This window comes from Urocitellus parryii, chromosome 1 (assembly GCF_045843805.1).
Source record: "Urocitellus parryii isolate mUroPar1 chromosome 1, mUroPar1.hap1, whole genome shotgun sequence".
In the NCBI taxonomy this organism is placed as follows: Eukaryota; Metazoa; Chordata; class Mammalia; order Rodentia; family Sciuridae; genus Urocitellus; species Urocitellus parryii.
The window spans coordinates 230,953,241-230,972,196 of NC_135531.1; the positions used below are offsets into that span (position 1 = coordinate 230,953,241).

The window sequence follows — 18,956 nt, forward strand, 5'->3', positions numbered from 1 at the left end:
CTGAGGCATCTCAATTTAAAACACTGCCTAAGAAAATAATTAGAGTATATATATGTGTATATATGTTTTTATATATATGGTAAAAATATTCAACTTTTGCTTCATAATGTAAATTAAATTGAGCTATAATGAAAACATATTTAGGACATTTCATGGCCTGGATGTTTGTATGTCATCAAATAGAGAAGCATGCAGGAAAATACTAAGAAAAACATGTCTTTACAGTGGATTTTTAGGTAAGCAGTGCTTTTGTTTAAAAAAAAAAAAAAGATGTTTACCAGACTGTAAAAATTAATTAGGTAAACTTCAAACAGAATAAAAAATTTTCCCAGTCTCCCAAATCCATCAATCTACTTCTTCACCTGGAACTGAGGCTTCATTTCATTCCATTTTTTCCGCAGATCTGAAATGGTCTGGAGGCTCCCTCCAAGGTCAAGTGCAGACACAGGCATGAGTACTTCCTGAAGGAGTTTTACATTGTGGGTTGTCTGAAACAAACATTGGATAACCATGGGTGTGTTTTCTTGGACACCTGAGTAAACATCAGTGATCGTTCTAGTGATGATGTGGTGTGCCAATACACTTTTTAACTCTCTGAGACATCTGTGGTTTTAAATCATGAAAAGTCCTTGGTTTCTCTTGCTATTTTTTGCCTTTATAGTAGTAGTACATAATAAACATTTACCATCTTTACCACGTTTAAGTGTTCAATTTAGTGGCATAATACATTCTCTGTGAGCATCACCACCATCCATTTCCAGAACTTTTTCATCAACCTACCAGAAGTTCTAGGCACCTTGAAAAAGTGGAAGCACATAATACTTAGCCTCCTCACCCAGTTCCTTTCACTTACAGTATTGCTTCAGGAGCTCCATCATGGGTCGGTGTGCATCAGGATTAACTACCTGACTAAGGCTTAGTGACATTTCACATTTCCTTACCTTTCTGAGTTTCTCCTTGAACGCCGTCCACTGCTGCTTCACGGACTTGCTTTCAGTTCCTTTAAGTTGCCATGCCATCCGCAGGTGGCTAAGTTCTTCCCATCTAGCCTTCTGGTTTTCCAGAGTATTCTCCACAATGTGCACTTTATTTTTCACATTTAATATTTCACTCTCCTTTGTCTGTTAAAGGAATAATCCACATAATGACTTTTCTTTCCCAAGAGGCACAATTTTTTTTGCTTACAGCTATCTTAGGATGCAAAAATACTTCATCACAGCCAAAGCAAATCACCGTTCTGCTATTGGGACAAGGCTGAATTCCTTGTCCAGAGGCAGTGAGGCCATCAGAACTCAGATTCTATGCTTGCTCATTAGCTCCTGAATTCCTTTAAGACCCAAAAGGTGTTTGGAGTCATTAGCATATGTAGAATCTCAGCCTCAAGGGGTGGATTATTCAAGACTTCTGTTTATTCCTTTAAACTATCATATTGTGTATATTACAATTATTTTCCATTTCTCTCAATTTTCCCCATTTTGTCTGAACTGAAATGTGTACCTATATGCATTCATGATTATCATGCAGCAGAAGCACATTGTCTAAACTCCAAGACTTCACTTATCAACTTTCACATATGTAGCTGCCTGGCTTGAAACCCTCCACAGATTTTAAACAGAGGAAATCTAACTGGTGACAAAAGAATAATAGGGTAAAGCATAAGATTGTGTGCTTTGCTTCTGTGTAAACATAAAAAAGGCAGAGGAATATTTATTTTGTAAAACAATGATTTTTTTTTACTTCAATGGCCAGCTTTTCTCAATAAATTCTCAAATTTCTAATAGATTTCTGTAATCAAACTGACAGCGATTGACTATGTCATGAATATTCAAAAGTATTTCAAAAATAGGCCACCTTATCTTTAAATAATTTAAAATACATTCATAGTGGCCTTTTATATTTTTATATTATTTTAGACATCATGAAGTGACAATTAATTGCAAAACAATAACTACAGGTCCTAAGTGAATTTCTCCCATGAATGTGGGAATCTAGTGATAAAGTGTTGTATTCTGTAATTATGATTAAGAAAATATAAATTATGAAAGATATTGGACAACTACAGTGTTAGATAATTTAGAATAATTCTACATTTTGTTTTTATATATGCTATAATATAGTTAAGGTCTCTTTCACTTATTATTAAGAAACTATTAAAATATATACTCTTTTATTGAATATAAAATTTAATATAACCTGAAAATTACACCATGTCAATGACAACTACAATCAGAAGAATATGATGATCTGAACAACATCTAAGAAAAAGAATAATAGGCTTTGTTGATGAGCAGCCAGCAGGATCTAAGAAAGGTGATTTTGTATTTGGCAGACTTAGTGTTTTGACCACTCAGGAAGGTTAAATAATTTGCCTGCAGTCTAGCTAGTAAACAGGTGCTCATTTTACTTCTGTGAAGGACATGGAAAATTCTGCCATAATCCAGTCTAAATAGGCCACTAAATTATCCATTTTCCATTTATATTCATGCCCAACAAATGATCTTCTGATGTCTTGCTTTCCAGATCCTTAGTTATTGGAAGGCTGGTCTCAGTAGCATTCTTGGTATTCACTACTATAAATTAATAAACTGGTACTTTCATCTGCCAAAATTCTGACCTAAATCAATTTCTCTGATCTTGATAATTTTTAGATGAACTCAATTTTTTTTTTCAATTTCAAGCTTGAAAACATCAGCCACAGCAATATAACCAGCAGCAGAACCCTCAGGGCACAGGCCAGCTGGCCTTCCTCTCAAAGCCAAACAGTCACCATATTTCAACAATGTTTGTTTGAAAGTCTAATGGCCCAACAGATAAGAAGGGAAAAAGAATGTGTGTTAACTGCTTTACCAACAATTTCATATCTCATAACATCGCTAAATCAGTAACGTTAACTACTATGTGGAGTTTTATTTTTGAATATCAGTAAAGTAGAATTTATTTATCGTATAACAATAGAAAAGACTGGGTTAAAGTGACTGCATTTATGACTTCAAGATAAACTATGAAGATGTAGTAGTTAAAATGCACACTGTTTCGGGGAAACCTTAAGTGGGGGTTTAAATGTCACAACAATCCAGGTTTATTTAGATATAGATACAAAATATTATTTGGATTGGGTTCCTGCTGCAGATCTTTAAACACAAAAATCTACATGTACAATCTTAACTTTTCTAAATAAATAATGAAGGACTTCTCTTTCTGGGCAGGCTATAGTAACCAATGGGAGAGGAATGCTTCTGCTTAGAGAAACAAGAAAAGCTGGATAAAATGCAGAAAGCACCTAAGTGAAGAAGAAGACCATAGCAACAAGACCTAGAGAGGCTGAGACTCCAGCAGGAAGACCTCAGGTAGTGAGTTCACCTGTTCCCCACTTTCCCCCAGGGACAGTTCCCTGTTCTGTACAGGAGGTAGATGATCAAGGCTTTCCTGGAACAAAGGAACCATCAAGGAGGGTTTCAAGCACACAGATAGTCTTCTTCTTAAGGACCTTGACAAAATATTGGAGCCATACAGAACAGTGGATTTTAACACCTATGTAAGACACATCTGGAAAACTGGAGTTTTTCAGCTGTCACCCCAAACCAAGAATGGAGTTTGGGACCTGCCCCAGGCAGAGACATCAGAGAAAGGACCACCTTCTCAGTTGCAAACCCTGAAAACCCAAGGTGAACAGATGAAACTGAGCCTTACAGGATGGCATCACAGACAATTCCAGGCTTCTGATTGGCTTAGGCAATCTCTCACTCACACCTACCTGGAGAAAAGGGGCCCATTCTAGAAGATAACACCAATCAAAGCCCCTCCAGTTGTCTACACATCGTGCCTGGTACTTGAAAAATATTCACCCCAAAAGATAAGACTACCTAACTGGAAACCAAGAGAAAAAGCAGACGACTCCAGATGCAGATGATGGTGTTAATGGAATACTTTAAAACTCCTGTGATTAATATGGTTCAATAAAATATGGGAAAGATAAAGAGAGGATGAGAAAGAGAATTTCACCAATAATTAAATCTCACTTTAAAATGAACCAACTGGAAAATCTAGAACTGAACAATAAAATTTATGAAATGCATTTAGTAAAGGATAGATACCAAAGGTGTTTGCAAATATATGCTGTCCAAGGGCAAATTGGAAACATATCAAGAGATGAAAGACTATATACTGAACCAAGTAAAAATGCAAACGATCAGAGATTGGTGTTTTAAATGTTCCAGATGAAAAGTAGCTTGAATTTTTTTTTAATAAAACATCTGTGTAACATAAGAACACAGGCCAATAGCTTATCAAGGTTTTTTTTTTTTCCTGAGGCACAAGGAGAGTATAAAATAAAATTACAACTATATAATGCATGTTATTTCTGTTTCCACAACGGGTTAACAATAATGATCTTCAAACTACAAGAGTTGAAGCAAAGAAAATAAAGAGATGATTTTAGGTCAAAGTAGATTAGGGTAGTTAAAACCTAATTTGTTCAGATAAATTCAGACTCCAGATTGAGATTAATCATGTCACAAGGTATGAAGAAAATTATAAATGTCAGTAATCTTTAAAAATCTACAGAAACTAGAAGGTTAGATAATTCGAGAAAAGAAAATGCCTCATTTTTTTAAAAAAAGGAAAAAGGATGGATTACACAATTTAAAGACTGATAAATTTCACATTAAAATCCAGTGCAATAAATTCATCACTTATCAAGCACTTTGTGAGCATTTTTTAAAGCTTAATCACTAGCATCAGTTTGATTTGTGTAAAATAATTTTTATGTAGTTCACTGGGTAGGCCTTCTTTTGAGCAAATACTTTGAGAAAAGTAACTTGTTATAAAATAACTCATTCCCATTATAAAAAAATTATGAAGTCGTGATTGAATTAAAATACAATTGGAACATTGATGATTGTTTAAAAAACTGGTTAATCAATAGATTGTTTTATGAATGAGGATGGTGATCTGCCTTTAGGCATTATTATTAAGGCAGTAATTACAGCCATAAAAGGCTTAATTGTCAAATCTACAGAATAAAACACAGGAGAGATAGCTAATATAGGTTCAAATTAGTTTAACAAGATGGAATCATGGGTGAAGAACAAATGAAATCAAATAAGAACAAACATTTAGGCCCACATCTGCATGAAAAAGACAAATGGTGGACATAAACATACATGGGAGAAATCTGGCTTAGATACAGTTGCAAGAAAATGTTATGAGAGTTTTATTCTATTACAAGCTTAATATGAAAATAGCAAAGTAAAGTTATTGGTAAAAATGTAGTATCATATTAGGTCTCACTAAGAAAGAATGATGGTCCATTTCACCGTGCTCTGTGCTACAGTTGTACTTCACTTCTTGGTCATACTTAATCAATAATTTTAACAAATGGCAGAAAATTCTGGAAAGGAGAATTGGAGAGAAAACTAACTCGTAAAAGATTTGTATATGTTTAGCTGCAGAAAAGGCTCTTATTAGATACAGCAATTATTTTCAGTGTGGGAAGGACATTCAAATATAAGAGAAATTGAATATGGATACTTTTTGACCTTGTTTAGTTACAGAAAGCTAAGACAGATATGAACACAGATTTATTTAACATTTTTTTTTAATCACAGTTTTCTAACAGCTGGCATTTTCTAACAATGAAATCAGCAGTTTTCTTAGGAAGGTATGTGAGGTACTGAAGGAGAGGAGGATTAATCATCTTTTAAAAAAGAATTTTTTAAAAAAAGAATAGGGACCTTCATATGAGTCATAGTTGGACAAAAGGATTCTAGGATATTTCATAGATATGCTCATGACAACTAAAGAATGATGGTATATTTCTAAATGCAAAGGAGCTTCATTGTGAAAAGATCTGCTAAGGTAAGAGATTCTTCAAAATGAAGATTCATCATAAAAGTTGTCTGTAGCCAATGAAATTTTGTAAGGACCTGGTTATGTGCTCTCCACAGAACTCAGACCTTTGGGGTAGACTTCTGAGTCTATGTAATAACAATGTTGCAATCTCATTATAGTCATCTTTCTTCTTAATAGTTAAAAGGGCCTTCTTGATCCAAATTAACAAGAACTCAAAGCATATAAATATTGGATTTCAGAACTGGTCTAGATTGAATGAACTTCTAAAACCAGCGCAGCTGATTAACAGGTGAACTTTTGAATTTATGATTCTGACTTTGATGAGTAATCCTTGCAGAAGATGTGACTCCTTTAATGACATTCTCACCATTTGTATTAAATTAAGGAAGTCAAGTCCTAGGTCTTGGGTTAAAAAACTCTTCTTCAAAAATAGCTGCCACTGCTTCTCAGCCGAGTCAGACCAATGCTTGATTTTCACATCCTCCTTCTCCTCCCAAAGGATTTGAGTTTGATAAAATTCCTTCAGGTTCTGAAATTGCTCTTCTACCTAAAAAGGAAAAGATAAATTCTCTTATAGCATTCTGTTTTAAGAACACTTTAAAACAGAAAAAATGAACAGAAGATTCCAGTAAAAACCCAGGTAAAAGTTAAATTGAAACCACACTTTCAGAATTCTTTAAATAATTTTGAATATTATCAACTAACTGAAAAAACAGAAGAAATCTATTTAGATTGTTGACATACAGGACTACCACTGGGTGGCAAATTGAGTGGACAAGTTTTTAACCCAGAAAAACATTTATCGTAGCCAAAATCATTTTAATGTACTACATATTAGAGTATATTTCACAATTTAGGACAATTTGTGTCAAAGACTAGGTATTTCAGTTTCAAGCAGCTTGATAATTCAGAAGAAAAACACATATAGAATCAGGGGCTACAAATCATAAATAAACATAAATTAATAAAAGATTATTAGTAATTAGTATATCGCCAGTGACTTCTTTATTTTTTTGTATTTTGGTACCAGGGATTGAACCCAGGGGCATTTAACAACTGAGTCACATACCCAGCCCATTTTATTTTTCATTTTGAGATAGGGTCTTGCTAAGTTGCTTAGGGCCTCACTAAGTTGCTGAGGCTATCTTTAAACTTATAATACTCCTGCCTCAGCCTCCCAAACTGCTGGGATTACAGGTGTGTACCACCACACATGGCTTCATCATTGATTTATAATCAATGATAAACCAGAATAAAGAGGCACAAATCATTCCTAATTTTCTGAATGGATTTTAACATTAAGTACATTCATGAGATAATTTTATTGATATGTTACTTTGCCCCCCACCCAGAATTATATTTTCTCATTTGCCAGTCAATGTAAGCAATATTATTTTAAATTAGTCTCCTTGCAATGAGTTTATATAATATCAAGTGTGTAACTATAGATTAACAAGTAATTGGATGATGTAGAAATAGTAGAAGTTATTTGACATAGATTTTTATGCATCTTGAATACTTAATGGCTAAAAAACAAGACTCAAAGAGCTTTTAACTACCAAAAGTAATCCAAACAGAATAAGAACTGTCATTCAATAAGTCACCACATTTTAAAAGATTTTTTTTAACTTATTCTCAATTTGAATGAACTTAATTAGAGAGTCTGCAGATAGCTTTCAGAAACAGAAGTTCTCTCCTGGTTCCATGTGCCATTTATTCACATTTCTGTTCTGCTGGTGCTTGTTCAGCTCAGGATGAGTTTTTCTCAATTTTCTTCTCCTATTTATTCTTCATGAGCTAGTTAAAATGCTACCCCTCCATGGAGCCCTTTGAGATTCCCTAGTAGGAATTAAGCATGTATTTTCCTGGATACTCAAAGAAAGTTCTGGGATAAAGAGACCAATATTCAAACCACAACATGAAGATAGATGTAACATGATGTTATGGGAATGCTCAGGAGAGATCACCACCTGTGTACAGAGTAAGTGGGGAAGAACTTCCCAAAGGAAGTGATGTTTGATCTGGGTCTTGAGGAGCTGTCCAGAGTGAGAGGTAGTAGAAAGGGATCCCAGGTGGAAGGAAAAGGAGGCATAAAAGACCAAGCTGGAAAACAGCGACTGACTCAGAGAATGATAAATGATGTTAAACCGGGTGAAGTTCAGGTTGCCCAAGCTCAGAGGTAAGAAAAGAGGCTATGAGGTTAATTGTGCTGGAACAAAGCCCAGCAGCAAGATTCCATTTGTTTTCTACTGAAGCCACCATGACTGTGGCACATTCTTATTTGTCTGAAACAACTGATAGCTCCCCCTATGACTCAGAATTGGCACTGCAATCACCTGGCTTCCAGAGGGTCAACTGCTATGCGCTACTTGTCAAGATGATGGGTAGCCAGTTATGTGCAATTCTCAAAACAAGCTTTAATCCATCCTCTTTATCAATAACTCAAAAAAGGCTTGAATGTAAATGAGAACATTGCCATTATAGGAATTCACTTATATCTGTAATAGTTTATTTTTAAGTGAATTAATAGTAAACATTATTACATCCATTTTTGGTAGAAAAAAATTATTTGCATCTTGCTTCACTAATTACATGTGAAAAATTACTTGACTTTCAAGATGATGAGGAATGTGGGAGAAGGGGAGCTCACAGATCTTTCAGGTTCTCTCAACAGACAGACACAGGAGAGCACAGCCTTTGAAAAGGGGAAAACAAAAAGAAGGCGATTAAACTTCAGCTTTGATGTTTAGCAGATGTTTGATATGAATGCCTAATTTTTAGAGTCTCAGTTTTTCTCACTTGCAAAATGATAATAATGGTAAGTAACTAAAACATGGCAGTTTGAGGATGAAGTAAAATCAGGAGTGAAAAGCATGGGACCTGATACAAAATTAATGTTTATTAGAACTGGAAAAGACACTGAAGCCAGGATTGTCCACAGATGTACTCCGAGGCTCTTCTTGGAGGAGTTGGGATATTCTAAAACTGGAGTGCTATCATATTTGCACAACTCTAAATATACTAGAAATCATTTCACTATAAAATTGTCAATTTTATGCAAATAAATTATACCTCAATAAAATCTAGTTTTAAAAAAAAAGTCAAAGGACATGAGAGTGGGTCATGAGGTTAAATAATTTCAATGGAACAAAGCCTGAAAGTACACCACTTCATCTGTCCACTAGTAGGTAGCCTATAAGAACATTTTTTTTCAGTGGAGTGAAGAGATGGCAAACAGTCAGGGTTGAAAAGGGAAACTGATTTGCAAGGGGATGAGGACTAAGGAGGAAAGGCTAGTAGGAGCAAGGAATGCCAACCTCCCATTCCAAAACCGTGCATGTGAAGGAAAGTCAAATGACAGAGAGAGAGCCAAGGAGAGGACACGACTATGACAATACAACTATAGACCACAGGAAGCCTTGGAAAGAGGCAATTTGAAAAATTAGAGGATGGCTGCTAGAGCTAGTTCCAAAAAAACTTAAGAGTATATAGGGAGGGACTGGTTACTAATAGGGCTGAACAGGAATTGGGACATCACTTTATTGGAACCAGTGGACAATGGGTGAATATGTCAATAAGTTTGGAAGTAGAAGGAAGTCAAGACTGTGAGGCTCAATGGCCTTATTTTTTCCCAGTGTATGATATGTAAGGACAATGGCTGAGATTTAGGGGTGGGAACTGGGATAAGACACTTGAAGACCACTATTGAATGGGAATCAACTAGGCAGCATATGGGGGACCCAGCTGAGGTTGAGACCCATAAATAGCTCCAATCAGCATGACTGTATGATTTTGTGTAGGAGCGTCTGGAAGCTTGGAAAGAGAAGATGAGTAAACAGATGTTGGACTGATCTAGTATTGGGAGTTGGCAGGGTTACTCTGGGTGGAAGGCAGGGAGTTCAGAGGAGGAAGAGTGGAATGGAAATGAGTAACCACAACCCAGGGAAGCAAAAAGGAAAAGCCAGAGGGGGAGGGAGGAACAGACCAGAGGCCTTGCCAGAATTAGAAGGATGGAAGGCTCTGCCAGAGAGGGAAAGTGACATAGTGTAAGCAGGGAAACTGAGGGACATTATATTCTTCTGGGAAACAGGTATCTGCAAAGCTGAGGCTCCAGCCCTAGAGAAGCTCCTGGTCCCCAGGGCCAGAGTGGGCTGTGAAAGTGATTGCTTAATGTGAAGCCAGGGAGGAATTGTTTTGACAATGAAGATGTAACAAGAAGTGTTTCATTGTAGCTTCTCTTCCATTTTGAGTCCTGAACAAAAATGTTCATCCACAGGATAATTCTAACAGTCATAATGTCTCTTCAAACTGGGGAGTTTAGGGCCAAGAACTAAAAAGAAGTAAGAAATGACCAACAGTTAAGGGAAGATGTGGAAAAGGACAGCATGGGTATCTGATATTTCTAGGTACTGGACATGAGCTCCCCCCACCCCCACCCCCCGCCCAGTAGTAAGAATTTAGATCAGACAGAGGAGACCTGTGTGAGCAGGAAGGTGGGGATGGGTGTTGAGAGTGAGGGTGTTAGAAGTTTAGAGATGAGAAAATAGAAATTGAGCATGAACCTTACCCCTGAGAGGACCTTGCTGGTTCTGGCTCCCACGAAACCAGAACCTGTGTTCCTGAACGCAAGAGTCATCTGCATTGGCACAGGGTGCACAGTTCTCAGGGGTAAGTGAGGTAGATCCAACATTTTTCTATTACTGATGCCATCTTCAAAGAAACTGACCTTTCAGAGATGAAATCCTAGTGCACTAGAGGGAATGTTAGAGATATCTGGTATGGCCTTGTCAAAAAAAAAAAAAAAAAAGCCTCAGAAGAATCTAAGAGAGGTAACTTATTAAAAGGTATCCAACAAGACAGATGACTGATTGAAGCAATGGCCTGTAATTTCCAATTCTATATATTTTAAATGACCCACACTAACTGCTCAGTATTCAGATTTAGGTGGTTTAGAAAGTGACTATTTTCAAATAATTTTGTACTATGCTAGATTATGGTAAATATGGATAAGACATAGTAAATAATGTTGCAATACTTTATTGGTGCATACATCTACATGTACACATTTTTAAAAATGAAACAATTTGCTCTTCAAGCCTTTGTATGGTGCATTGAAGAATAAAAAGCCTGTAAGTGAGGGCATGTACTGGGCAGAAGATAAGGAACTACCTGTCAGGGCAGAGTATTGATCCCCATAGAAAACAGGAGAAAGGCAGAGGTCACCTTGTCAACACATCCTACTGTACCTCCTCTGATGACTTTAGAAATGCTATGTAGCTTTGCAGGACTTGTGACCTGGAGGTGATGCTCTGGCCAAGTATGTTTAATTCTTCCTCTAGCCATTGAGCTTTAAAAGAAAGCGATGCTACTTCATCAGATTCAAATTCATTTTTCTCCAACATGGCTTTTACAGCTGCTTCCAGTGCCTGTGATGTCTCCTGTGAAAACAAAGTACAAGAGGTCAGAAGCCGACAGGGGAATCATGAACGTTCACATTTCATTAGCCTTCTGCACATCCATCTATTACGATTATTAATTGAATTTGTCCTGAGAATTTACTCAACAAAAGAAAGGCACAACTTTTCAAATTCCAAAAAGAAGAAAAAAAGGCACTTAAAATGGAAACCATCTCAAGTCGCTCCTTGGTTCTATCAGCTACACTTCTCATTTAGAATATTCTATTTTCTGTGTCACAAATAGCAGGAAGGTTGTTTCATATAAAGTTTGTGAAACAAAAATGGCAGGAAAGTTTTAAGTAATTTAAGTAAAATAATTATCCATGAGAATTGCTTCATGAAATTTAACAATAGCTCTAACAAATTCATGGGCTAATTTTATTAAATGAGATGACAAGTTTGCAAAACTTGTTCATTCCTTCTTAATTTACAAAAAATGGCATATCAATTATGCAGTCTTATTCAAATGCCTATATAGAAGTATTCTTAAACACAGGTAATGTACATATCAGATCCGAACAAACCAAATAATTGATGAATTTAACTTGCTTAGGACTCTTTCTTCTTCATGAAATTTCTGGCTGGTGGACTCTTACTATTGATTAAATGGATCAGTAAGTATTGTAGACACTACCTACAGTCATTTGCCACATAACAATGTTTCAATGATGGATTGTATATATGAGGGACAGTGGTCCATTTAGATTATAAAGGAGCTGAAAACTTCCTAGTGCCCAGTGATGCCACAGCCATTCTGGATGGTACCACACATTTCTCATGTATCTGTGGTGATGCTGGTATGAACAACTCTACAGCACTGCCAGTTGTATAAAAGTAAAGCACATACCATTATGCATAGTACATAATACTTGATAATAAATTACTGCTACTGATTTATGTATTATTATACTATACTTTTTATTATTGAGAATGAACTCCTCTATTTATGTAAAAAAAAAAAAAACAAGTTTACTGTAAAACAGTGTGCCTCGTTACACTGCCAGCAGCCTCTCAAATCTTGTGTTCACCACATCTCTTGATTGCTCCAAGAAGCCATGTCAAGCAATTGACCTATTCCATTTAGGACTGTGGAGCACACTCTGTAATGTTCATACAACAAAATTGTCCAGCAGTACATTTCTCAATACCCCCCATGGTTAAGTGACTCATGACTGTACAATTGCCATAGAAAAAGCCATGTAAATTTCCATGTGAGAACAAGCTAAGAATCAAGGAGAAATGGGAGAGAAAAGCTTCATTTTCATTTGCAGAAGGAAGCATTGCTTCCCTTCATGTGATTAATATGCTTCCCATGTGCTCCACTGAATGAAGGTAATTTTAATTTACAAGCCCTTTTTCATGGTAGCACTCTGGGAAGAAGAGAAGCATGGGATTTCTCCCCATGAAATCTCTTCCCTGCTACTAAAGTTTTTGAAATAAAAACATTAACATATAAGGGTTACTTTAGACCTTAAATAATAAATTCAAAGTACTCCATTTAAAAACATTGGTGTGTCTGAGTTTTGGGTGGGGGCCATCTGTGAAGAGGGCTCTTCTGCTAAAAACTGGAGTCCCAGGGCTCTTGTTGAGGACCTGGGTGAGTTAGACTTGACTCTCACGTTAGACTTGACCTGCAAGCCCTGCTGTGCAGGCAGAGACTTCACTAAAGGTTTGGGGCTGCTGATAGGAATCATTGAACCCAAGTTCCATGAGAAAAAGCAGGAGGGTGCTAAAGAAGGTGCTGAGGCGGGGATGGGGCACTTCTACCTGAATGCTGAGAGCCATTGCCTCCTGGAATCTTGCAATTATGCATGCTCCTTCTGATGATTTTCTTTTGTGACATACTCTAAGCAGAAAATCACACACACACACACACACACACACACAAACAAACAACAAAAAAAAACCTGTAGAGAAATACCTCCTTTGGAACCCACAAAAGGAGTTGCTAACATGTTTCAGGAAAGGAAAAAAGCCAAATGAGTATTTAATACTAGGCTGTAATATTGAGTTTCAGTGAGCTTAAATGCTCTAATAAATGCACATATAAATATAAATAATTTAGACACACATAATAGTATGAGTTTTTAAGTCATTATTTGATACATACTAATCTAGAAATGCATCCCTTAAGAGAGCTAAAATTAAGTTTTAGAGCTATGGAACATTTTAAACATAATATTTGCAAAATCAGAGCCATAATAATAATTCTTATTTTACTTTACCTTAGCTTGCATATCTAATTCCAGATATTTATTTAAAATCTTCTCAGATTCAGAAAGACTGGAACCAATATCCATTGCATTGGAAACAACTGGAATGATTTTCTGAATTGACATATCCACCTTTAGAAATAAAGAATATATTGCAGTCTTAGTAAATATATTTTCAAATATGGATGCATATATATAAAGAAAACAAATACTGCAGTATATATTCTTATTGTGCTTTAAAATATATAAAATTTAATCTAAAAGAGTTTCAAATACTTCAGCCCTTCATATCTTAATAATGCTCCTCTTTCACATGAAGTAAGACTAGTAACCCACCAACAGAGGGTATATGATTAAGGATATTTCTTTTATTAAGAGCAATGAGATATCATCAATAATTCACATCCTCTCAGAACTTACTATCTACATTACCTACAAAGGATGATAATACACTTGCAAATTTATCAACAGAGTTGAATTTATCTGTTAAGTTGAATGAGACCAATTTACAGGCACATTTTGAAATAAAATCCAGAGCACAACTTATGAGACAATCCAGAGACGACCCTATAGGTTGCTGCCTTTAGGAATGAAGCATTCTGGGGAAGCACCAACCCCTGCACATGTAATAAACACAGGGACATATGTGAATCATTCAATTGAAGAACTTGGGGAATTGTGACTTGATCTTTGGTACGCATGAATCAATGGATAAAGAGACCCTTGAAGGGCTCCATTCCATTCAAGTTACTTCCTTCATTCCCTTGCTCGATCTAGAGTCCACACATCCCTCAAACTGGCTGTGAATTGGCAGTAAGACTAGTAGCCAACAGCTGTTTGAATTCCAACAGTGTTTTCCACTTCCACCAAATTAGCTTGTGTCTCAAGCTGTAGGGAATGAGGAACCACAGCTGCTCCCCTATTTAGACTCTCCCTGGACTCAATCATCAGAACAAGGCTCACATTCCCGAATGTTTGGATAGATAATAGAAGGAAAGGTAATTTAAAATAGAGACATTGTTATTTAATGTCTTCTGTTGCAAAACATACTAATTATACTCACTTAAGTTCAAGATCACAAGTCCACTGTATAATGAAACCATCATTGAAAATTTGAGACCCAGCCTCTGCAGCAAAGTTCATCAGCATTAGTATTACTGGGATATCACTAGTTTTTACTGTCTATGCCAAGCCACAGAGAATTTTTAATTTAGTCAATATGTGGGTTCTTATCCTTATTCCCCTTTGAAAATAGGAAATGTTTCTATAACAAGCCAATGTATTCATTTTTCCATCTTTTTTTATGCAAAATGACTGTATCTCTTGAAATGGTCTGGTTCAACGAAGCATGGTAATGTTAATTTATTCCCAGAAAAACCTAAAACCATTATTTCTAGTGTCTATCTATCCATGCATTCATCTGTCTGTAACCCTCACATTATATGGTGCCATGCTAACATATGTGCATATTGGAACCATACACAGAACCACATAAAGGACCTTATTCTGATGTGTATGTGGTTCAGTTACACAGAACTGTGCAAGGTGAGAGCTACCTTGTGTGTATACAATCAGGCTAGAGGTGGCATATTGTATTAGATACCTGTTTTTGCATGATATGATGATTCACGAGCAATAGTGAGTTATGAGTGTTTGGTCAGTTGTAGGACCTCATGTGGCACATGACAGAAGCTAAAGGAGACACACCTGTAACCCTCTCCACGTCCACACATGGCAGTCATAATACCATCTACAATCAACAATTTAGAAGTTTTAGTTTCATTGCATGAAACTACCTTCCTTAGATGATTCTCCACGGAGGCTGTTAATTGCTGCTTCTTAAGAGCAAATTCCTTGTGCGCTGAACACTGTTGGGTCAACTGGTCCACTCGTCTCTGAATGTGTCCCATCATCTCATGGACGCCCGTCACTCGAAAGCTGAACAGAGAAAGCCAGCTGTTAGTTCACTCAACCCAACACAAAAGTCCCAGGAACAGGGAACATTTGAAAACAGTTCTGCTTCCTTACATTAAGTACAAGTTAGCGATAGTCATCTGCTTTAGAATAATAGTAGTTATACTGGTCTACTATTATTCTAAAGCAGATGACTATCGCTAACTTGAATAATAGTAGTTATACTGGTGGGGCAGAGAGACAACCAAATCATGTTCCTTTGTTTTAAATCAGTCAGTCCTAAAGGAAAAGATAAGTTATGGGTTTTTGCAAGAGGTCTTGTCCTCTTTTGAAAGGTTTACTTTTTAATATTTCTCTAAGATATTTTAAGAACCATATGGCAAAAGGCACAGCATGTTAGCCAAGAGTTTTCCTGAGGGTATTATTTAAGAGGTTCATTTAACTAAAGATGTTCTTTTTTTTATTATTTGTTCTTTTCAGTATACATGACAGTGGAGTCTATTTTGACATATTACACATACATGGAATATAACTTATTCTAATTAGGTAAAGATGCTCTTTGAACAGAAATATATATCAGCCATTTAACAAAGCATTTACTAACCAATAGGATAAAATATTTATATAACAGTAAGGCCCTTGTTCTTAATGATTCTGAATACTCATGGCTAGACTTGTTAGATGAGAACTAAGTTATCACCAACAATTAGGTATCAAATACACTTATGCATAAAAAAGAAACCCACTCTCACATTGTCATTTTCTTCTCTGGTCTTGTGAAACAAACAAACAAAAAAAGCCACACAAGAGCTCATAAAATGAAAATGCCTTTGAAACAATGAATGAACTTGGTGTTGGACATCTAAACAGGTTTCCAAACCAGTTCCAAGTTGGGCACACCAACAAGGCAAGACAAAGGAAGAACACTGTGGATGGAATGAGCACTTTTAAATCTTTACCTCTATCCCTAAAAGAGGACCTGGCCTACTATTTAAGAAGTTAAAGTCATTAATTCCTATCAGTCATTTCCTTCAAACACTAATAAAGATTAATATGATGACTCTTAAATTTAATTACACAGAGTTAAAAAAAAATCTTTGAACGAGGTACAGATTTCAGTAATTTTACCTCAAATAATTAATTTATGGCTCTGTAAAAATGAATTTAATTAGTAATGAAATGAGGGCAAGATCCCAAATGGCTAAGAGGTGAAAGTAATCTCACTGGAATGACAATGAGGCTGCTATAAAGGAGGGACACATTCAGATGTGTCCTGTGGGCACCACAGGGGCCCCAGACAAGTGTAATTGGGGGAAATATGGATCCATTGCAAGAAGTCTTATTCCTAGCACATAACGTTCCACAGACATCACACTTGGAACAATTAGTTTTGCATTTGAATACTCAGAGACAGTGAAGAATATAATCAAGTCATCAGGAGAACTTTAAAAGTAATTCTTAATGATACTTATATCCATGAATTTTGTGGAAGCAGTGTACTGGTAATCCTAATCATATTTGACTAGGTTTTAGACTGAGACACAATTTGCTAAAAAGGCACTTAAAAGCTCAGCTGTCCTATACTCTACTGGTTCCAAGTTTTCTGTGAACACGAAAATCTGGAATGAGAAAGATAAAGACAATAAAGTGGCACTGTGAAACGGTACAAAGGACAATGCTTATAAAAGGAAACTGGCAAGCATGTAGCAAGGAAAGATAGCTTAGAAATGGTAGAAAATGCCGTTGCTAAAATAAAAGGAATTTGGAAATGATTAACAAAATTCGGAAAGAGTAGAACTTGAAAAAGAATTGCATCAACCAAGATGAAAGAAGCTACTCCTACTTCTGGGTGGCCTTCTGTGGTCCCCCAACAGAATGCACTCTGCATCCACTGCAGACAGGGCCTATCTTACTAACCAGATTTACAATGGGGGCCTGTGGGACCCAAAGAAGGTAGCTTGGAGTTAACTACAATTTTTTAATAGGCTGCTCCCTGGGGGAAACCAGTCCTCAGTAACCAGGTCCAGCCAAGCCTCTTGATTCTTGTTCACATCACTTCTTTGTACTTTGGCCATCTCTGAAGAATATAGGTGGCAGCCAAATCTGGGACTTATCCATAAGTCCCAGTCAGGGTGTTTCAGGTACCAGGGCTCAGACCCACTCTCTGATTCTAACCCAAACTTGCTCTAATATCCCCACTCCTCCTGAATTCCCCACCTGTGTCCCTATTTTGCATTTCAATCATGGCGCTCTGATTCTGTTCACACTAAACCAGTCTCCTCTTTGGCCATTTAAATCTATAAGGAGCTCCTTCTCCTCTAAAGTCATGACACCCAATTGTAGAGTACAAGGCAAGTATGTACTGTGATTCTGACAGCTTTGCATGTAATTTTAATAACAGCCACTACTTAATAAATTCTTGTAACAAACATGTCTCTTCGAAAGGTACCGATAACTCAAAATTTTTAGACAATGTGATCGAAGCTCCAGAGGTGAGATAATTTGCCCTACAGACACACAGCTAGTAAGTAGGAAACACCTGACTTAAAGTCAGGTTTCTTAAATACCCAAATATATACACTTATTATATTTAATTTTTTGAATTAATGACTAATTTAATATCTTAATTTTAGAAGATTCAGATGATACTGGTTTTGTTTTTACCATAAGATACTATAATTATAATTAATAAAAGTCATTATTGAAATCTTACTGTGATAAGGCACCATTCTTAATGTCTCTAATAGTGCCTTTTCTAATTATTCAAAGACCCTACCCCATATGTTTTTGAACTATAATCACTATCCTCATTTTACTTATGGGCAGACTGAGAATAGATGCTCAGTAAGTTGACCAGTTATGAATTGGCAGAGCCAAGATTTGTTCATCAATCTCAGAGTTCACACTCTACCACTTTACAGTACCTTATCTGAGTCTGTGACACATGACATGGGGTGAGGGGCATTTTTCCTCTAGAATTAACTTTCCTTTATTGGCTATCATACAAACAGCCTAGGCCTGGCTGACGAGCTCTTGAAATTGGCTGGCTTCTCAAGGTAATGCAATATCTGCCTGTTGTTTTCAAAGTGGCCGCTAGAGGGGCGTGGTACCTTGTCCAAATGACAGGTCTTGCTGGTGCCTCCAGCACAGAAAATGGAACGAGGATAACAATTTAGTGGAAATAGGAAATAAAATGTTCCTTCAGTTAAAAATACTGTTTTTTTTAAGCAATGTACTATTTTAATTTAGATAAACCATAACCAACCAAATAGAACTCTTTCTGCTTTTGTTTTTCAATGACCTAGGAGGCTCTGTTTTATTTTGTGGTGATTTGTTACTTATAATGCACTCTATTAATTACATTGTAAATTCATTAAGTGGAAAAGATGGTATCTTATTCTTTCTTCTATCTCTTATAGCCCTGAGCATATAGACTTATAAGTAGCAGATTAATGCACAATTTAAAATTAAATAAAGTACAGTCAGATCAATATTTAAGTGAAGAGAATATATAGATTTAAGG

General features: G+C 36.2%; 1 protein-coding gene across 1 annotated transcript in view; it reads right to left on the minus strand.

Moving 5' to 3' along the window:
- The window catches only part of Ccdc141 (coiled-coil domain containing 141), a 183,471-nt gene that overhangs the window by 35,852 nt on the left and 128,663 nt on the right, over positions 1-18,956 (minus strand). The window contains exons 9-14 of the mRNA XM_026392006.2: positions 15,316-15,457; positions 13,532-13,651; positions 11,097-11,288; positions 6,218-6,397; positions 942-1,121; positions 363-488 (exon numbers count right to left, since the gene is read on the minus strand). Coding sequence (XP_026247791.2) covers positions 363-488; positions 942-1,121; positions 6,218-6,397; positions 11,097-11,288; positions 13,532-13,651; positions 15,316-15,457 — 940 coding nt within the window. The remainder of the gene's footprint in view (positions 1-362; positions 489-941; positions 1,122-6,217; positions 6,398-11,096; positions 11,289-13,531; positions 13,652-15,315; positions 15,458-18,956) is intronic.